The sequence below is a fragment of the Lipotes vexillifer genome, unplaced genomic scaffold (genome assembly GCF_000442215.2).
Source record: "Lipotes vexillifer unplaced genomic scaffold, Lipotes_vexillifer_v1.1 scaffold914, whole genome shotgun sequence".
Classification (NCBI taxonomy): Eukaryota; Metazoa; Chordata; class Mammalia; order Artiodactyla; family Lipotidae; genus Lipotes; species Lipotes vexillifer.
The window spans coordinates 1,296,037-1,302,585 of NW_006780388.1; the positions used below are offsets into that span (position 1 = coordinate 1,296,037).

A 6,549-nucleotide genomic window follows, 5' to 3' on the forward strand; every position below is an offset into this window, starting at 1 on the left:
TTGCGGTACGCGGGCCTCTCACTGTTGTGGCCTCTCCTGTTGCGGAGCACAGGCTCTGGAAGCGCAGGCTCAGCGGCCATGGCTCATGGGCCCAGCCGCTCCGCGGCATGTGGGATCTTCCCGGTCCGGGGCACAAACCCGCGTCCCCTGCATCGGCAGGCGGACTCTCAACCACTGTGCCGTCAGGGAAGCCCCGCTGTACCTTTGCCACTCTGTCTGGCCAGAGAACAGAGGGTCCCTTGGGTCATTTCTCGCTTAGCTTCTTTGACAAGGTACCGCTTCCTCTTTTTTTTTTATTTTGACTTTTTATTACAAAATTTTCCCATTCATAAAAGTCAGAAAAATATATTACAATGAAGTCCCTATGCCCTCAATCTATATTTAGCAATTGTCAACATTTTGCCATACATTTTTTTATGTCTCTATAAATATACGTTTCTTCTGTACCATATGAAAGCAAGTTATAGACATCATGACGCTTCACTCCTAGATTCTCCTATATAATCACAATACCATAGACACAAGTGATTCCATAACACTGCCTGGTATCAGTTCACATTCAGATTTCCCTGGTTGTCCCAAGGATAGCTTCTGTAGCTGGACTCCTCTTTCTGAATGAGGATTTGTCACACACATGTGGCTGTGGCTCAGTAGTCTCTCTCGTCTAGACTATAGACCAGTCCCCTTGTCTTGTCTTCGTTTTTTCACGATACTAACTTCTTGAAAAGTCCAGGACAATTGTCTTTGAAAAATCTCCCCTTTCTGGATTTGCTTGTTTCCTCCTGCTGTCATTTAACCTTTTCCTGCAGGGAAGTGCCTTGCACTGCATGTTACACCACCTCTTGAGGCTTGTAATGTCAGGTGGTACTACACTTTATCCCCTAAACAATAGGAATTTTCATCCCTGGTGAAAATATACAAAAGGAAAAGAAATAGGAAGAAACTGTATTGACAGACTTACGGCTAGTGAATACATAGTCTCCTGGTACTGTACCTGCAGATTTCACCTCAGGATTACCGAGGATTCTCAGGCTACCCCAAAGGTCCATGCAGGTGACATAGCGATGTGACATCTGCTGTGGCGTTGGTCCTTGGTCCACGTGGCACCAAGGGGTGCGGAGGAGTCACTCGGCCAGTGCGTAAGCCCAGCACCTGCCGTACATCCGACTCAGTTGTTTTCCATAAATCATCACATCATACCCAGGAATACTCGGGAGAGATAAACCATTTCTTTGTTTAAAAAAAACGTAGGACCAAAATGAAGTATGATGCTTTTCTGGCTTTGTTCTCAGGGCATATCCCTCATGAGTGCCGAGGGTCTGCTCCAGCAACGTCAGATGTGACAGAGGGCCGCAGCAGTGGGCATGACCACCTTGAGAGCCATCTCAAGATTAGAGTCAGTCCATCCTCTGGTCTGATGCTGAGAAAAACCGAGAATGGCATTTCACTCTGACCTGCTTCTTCTAGGATGGGCAAGAAAAAGTCAGAGTAGTAGGAAAGGTTGAGCTTTGAAGAGAAAACTTAAGATTTTTTGGAATAGAAGCCTTATAAACCTGGAATGCCCAGGGTTGCTGACTTTAGCAGAGATGGGAAAAGAAAGGCAAATTCTTTAGTACCTTGATGCTCAGAGAATGGTCCTGGACCAGCAGCATCAGCCTCGCCTTGGAGTTGTCAGAAATGCAGAATCTCAGGCTCCACCTGGGCCCCCAGAGTGCCAGCCTCCGGACCTGCATTTTAACCAGCTTTCTGGGGGTCCCTGTACCTGTTAAAGTTTAAGGAGTACCCTTCTCAGGGACCCACTAGGTGTCCATTCTGCCTGGATGGGGCCATGCATGAGCCAAGTGGTGCCAGGTCTGGATTCCTCACAATATGCCCAGTGTCCGTGCTCCTCGACATCTGAGGATAAGCTGGTCCTCATGGGTCCTTGTGCCTCCACAGGGTCTGGGCCCAGGCTCCCTGCCACAGAGAGCGACGCTGCAGTGGCCTTGGCCCTCCAGCATGAGTTTGGGCTAGAACGGGCATCCGCACACAACGACAGCCTGGAGGAGAAGGGGTTATTCTTTTGCCAGATCTGTCAAAAGAACCTCTCGGCTATGACCGTGACACGGAGGGAGCAGCACGTGAACCGGTAGGAGCAGCTCGGCCGTCACCTGTCTGTGGTCACCTCTCCCGTGGGTGTGACCAGCTCCGGGGCTCCTGTGGCCATGGTGGGAATCTTGAGATAGTACCTCAGTATCAGTGTCAATCTGTCCTTGCTTTTCTTTTTAAACAGCTTTATTGAGATATAATTCGTATACCATACAATTCACCCATTTAAAGTGAACAATAAAATCGTGTTTACTTAATATATTGACAGAGTTGTGCAAGCCATCACCACAATTTTTTTTTCCTGTAAATTTATTTGTTTATTTATGGCTGCGTTGGGTCATTGTTGCTGTGCACGGGCTTTCTCCAGTTGCAGTGAGCAGGGGCTACTCTTCGTTGTGGTGCACGGGCTTCTCATTGCGGTGGCTTCTCTTGTTGCAGAGCACGAGCTCTGGACACGCGGGCTTCAGTAGTTGTGGCACATGGGCTCAGTAGTTGCGGCACACGGGCTTAGTTGCTCCGCGGCATGTGGGATCTTCCCAGACCAGGGCTCGAACCCATGTCCCCTGCATTGGCAGGCGGATTCTTAACCACTGTGCCACCAGGGAAGTCCCCACAGTCAATTTTATAATATCTCGTCACCCCCAAAAGAAACCCCAGACCCATTAAGCAGGCACCCCCATTTCCCTGTTTTCTTCAGCCCCTGGCAACCACTGATCTGCCTTATGTCTCTGTGGATTTGCCCGTTCAGGACATAAGTGGACTCACACAATATATGGCCTTTTGTGTCTGGCTTCCTTCACTCAGCAGAGTGTTGGCAAGGGTCATCCATGTTGTAGCTGTGTCAGTGCTTTTCTCCTTTTTAAGGTTAGATGATATTCCACTGTATGGATGGACCACATCTCATTTATTCATTCATCCATTGGTGGATATTTGTCTCCACCTTTTGGGTTTTATGAATAGAGCTGCTGTGAACATGCTTTCCATGTATTTGCTTAAGTATCTGTTGTTTTTTTGTTTTTTTTAATGTATTTATTTATTTTGGCTGTGTAGGCTCTTCATTGTGGCACTCGGGCTTCTCTAGTTGCAGCACGTGGGCTTAGTTGTGGCATGTGGGATCTTAGTTCCCCAGCCAGGGATGGAACCCAGGCCCCCTGCATTGGGGCCACCAGGAAAGTCCCTTGAGTATCTGCTTTGAGCTCTTTGGGGCATATACTTAGGAGTAGAATCACTGTGCCATATGGTTACTCCCATGACTCTATGTTTAGTGTATCCTTGCTTTCTTCAGACACCTTTGCTAACAGAAACCTGAATTCAATGTCTGGAGGCTGACTGTACGCTGTGTGGAGGGATCAGCTCAGGGGGAACAGGCTTTGTCCCACAGCACGTCCACACTGACATGAATCCCTATCTATGATCATATTACCAGGGAGGGTGGTTCTTCTACCTTTGCTGTCTTCCTCCAGGTGCTTGGACGAGGCTGAAAAGGCACTGAGACCTTCTGTGCCTCAGATCCCTGAATGCCCAATTTGCGGCAAGCCGTTTCTCACCCCAAAGAGCAGAATCAGTCACTTGAAACAGTGTGCGGTGAAGATGGAGGTTGGCCCGCAGCTCCTGCTCCAGGCCGTGCGGCTGCAGACAGCTCAGCCCGAGGGGGCCTCTGGCACACTGGCATCAAGGTGAGTCAGATGAAAAGGAAGAAAAATCAAAGTACTCTGATTTGTTTAAAAAAAAAAAAAGAAAAAAGGCCTTTTGTAGTGTTGGAGGACAACAGAGCCCTCTCTGATTCTGGAGATGAAATATTTTGGGAGGAAATTGGGCATGGTCTCCACAGGGACTGAGGAGGGGACAGATCTCTATCATCGGAGGCTTTGAAATGGACCAGTTGGATTGGACTGGTTTCCACGAGGACCTTCCTGAGATTTTCCCATCCCCACCATCCTGAGCAGCTAAGAATTCAATAATTCTCTTCACCTCATCCATTTCGTGTGGGGTACAGCATGGCTTCCAGCTCAGTGTAGTCCGATTTTCATACTATTAATGTAAGATTACTTAGCATAGCTCAACAAGTTGATGAGACAGAACCATAGGCCTATTTTTTTGCATGAATTAAATGCTTAAGTGTTTGAATAGGAGGCCTTGCTGATACCCAGAAACAAGCGCTTGGCATGCAAACCACAGGCAAACAAGTGGCAGAGGGTTGCTTCCCTCCACATCGCCTCTGCCGCTGTGGATGCCTGGGTAGGTCCCAGTGTTACAGGGAACAGAGTAGCACGGGCCCTGGACTTCCGTAGGTTCGGGACTTCTTTCTCTCGGCAGCTCTTGAGGGCAAAGGGAAGGCTGAGGGCAGTGGCTCTGTTTGTTCCAGCCATTGCCTTGCATGCAGGTGATGGGCCTCTGAAGGGGGCCAGTGCTGAGACTGGGTGGTCGATTCTTAGCTGCAAGCCTGTCCATATTTTAGCACATCAACACTAGCATCACAGATTCAGAAGCCTTAAGTCCTTAGAATACATGTCATCTAAGCTATTGCTTGCCTTTTGGCAGGACTAGACTGAAGCTACCTACTCAGGTAAAATATATCTGCTTTTTAAATACCTCCAAGAAGTGAGACAAGATGTGTGTGGGTCCTTCTGGAAGGTTGTTAGAGTAGAAAACCACAGCAAACGAAGAGCCTTGCCTGCCATACAGCCAAGCCCAGAGCGTTTTGACTCTGGGGTAGTCAGAGCTCCCCAGCCAGGGCACACATGCTGGTGAGAGCACCCCACTTGCTCCTGCACCCCTTGCGTGCTTTCACCTCAGCCCAGGCCCTGCCTGCTGGGCCGAGGTACAGTCTGCAGCAGCTGCCAGCAGGGCCTGGAGGTTAGGGTGGCTCCTTCCCCTCTTGGAGGCTGTGGTTATTGTGCAGGGTTCCCAGGAGCTTGGAACTGAATTAGGGCTTGCTGAGATCTCTGAGGTGATACCTGAGATTCCGGAGCCATCCCTGGTCCGGTGGAGAGCATGAGCTTTTACCCAAACCAGAGGTGCTTCCCGCACACTGCCCTGAGGTCCTGGGTCTGCAATCTCCATCTGTCTCACCTTTACCTCCCACCTCTCGCCCAGACTGTTGGAATTCACCAGGCAGTGTAGGTTCTCTCCAGCCAGAAAGTCCTTTAAATAAATATCCTCCAACCCAAATGACATGTTGCACGTTGACCTCTGAGTCAGCTGACCACATTGGTGGCCTAACCTGGGAGGCCATTCAGGCCTTGGGCAGAGGTGCCGCCCTAGGGCCCCCGCAGGAGGGAAGGGATCTTTTCACGGCCAATGTGGCCGGGTCCGCCTCAGGGCATCTGAGGTATGGATGGGCAGAAGTGGGTGGAATCCGGGGAGCTGACTCCACCAGAAGGGTTTGGCCACGTCTGGGGTATGCGGGTGCTGCTGTCGGCTTTGTGTGTCTGCCAAGAACCCTGCTGGGCAGCATCACCTGGAAGGACCCAGACCCTCCCGTGTCTGGACTCTGCTGAACTCATGGCCCAGGATCAGGCGAGCTCACGTGAGGCACAGAGTGAGCGCAGTGACTGAGTACAGAAGCTGTTGATGCTTCTGTCTGCACATTTATCCCTTTTCTCTCACGCCCCCTACCAAGGAGAAAGGGTGAGCCCTCTCGGGTCCAGTGGGGACCACCTCAGAACAGGAAGTGCTCGCATTTCTAGCCTCACTAACCTTTCGGTGTGGCTGCCTTTTAAGCCTCAGGGATCACGCTGGAGGTCTGAAGCGGAAGGGAGCCACTGCCAAGAAGGAGCCGCAGAAGAGGCGGAAAGTCGCCCAGCCTGAGGCGCCGTCCGAGGACCTGCTGGTGGCCATGGCTCTGTCCCGGTCCGAGATGGAGCAGAAGGCTGTGCCGGCGGCACTCAGGCTGGGAAACACTTTTTCTGAGAGGACGAGACCAGGAGCAGGTACGTGTGGTCAAGGGTGGTGCCGGGGGAGCCTCGCCGCACGGCAGCCACTAAAGGAGCAGCTGGAGGCCTCGGGGGGAGGATGACTCGGTGTTGCTTCTGTTTAACTCTAGAGAAGAAAAGTCGCAAGAAGAAAGCCCCCGCTACACCCCCGCAGTTGTTAGTCCAGGACGCGGAGACCACAGGGAGACAGATGGAGGATCGTGTGGCCCAGCTCTTGGCAGAGGAGCTGGAGCTGTCTGGCACGCCACCGCTTCCTGCGAGCAGAATTTTTAAGGAAGAGCTGGAAAAGAGCAGGCGGGGTCTTCGACCACCTGGAGGAAAGCAGAACTTTCTGTGGGAGGGCAGCGCCCTGACCGGGGCCTGGGCTCTGGAATCCTTCTACACAGCCAGCCTGGTCCCTCCCCTGGTGCCCCAGCAGCCCGCCGAGGTGTGCTCCCTTCCGAGCTGGCACGGGTGGGCTCAGGAGAGAGGGTGGCGGCAGAAAGTTGGAGGAAGATGGGAGGCGGGGGAAGCCAAGGAGGGGTGG

General features: G+C 51.6%; 1 protein-coding gene across 1 annotated transcript in view; it reads left to right on the forward strand.

Annotated features, from left to right (window-relative positions):
* The window catches only part of SLX4 (SLX4 structure-specific endonuclease subunit), a 21,823-nt gene that overhangs the window by 4,816 nt on the left and 10,458 nt on the right, over window positions 1–6,549 (forward strand). The window contains 4 exon segments of the mRNA XM_007453486.1: window positions 1,939–2,128; window positions 3,552–3,764; window positions 5,812–6,026; window positions 6,134–6,450. Coding sequence (XP_007453548.1) covers window positions 1,939–2,128; window positions 3,552–3,764; window positions 5,812–6,026; window positions 6,134–6,450 — 935 coding nt within the window.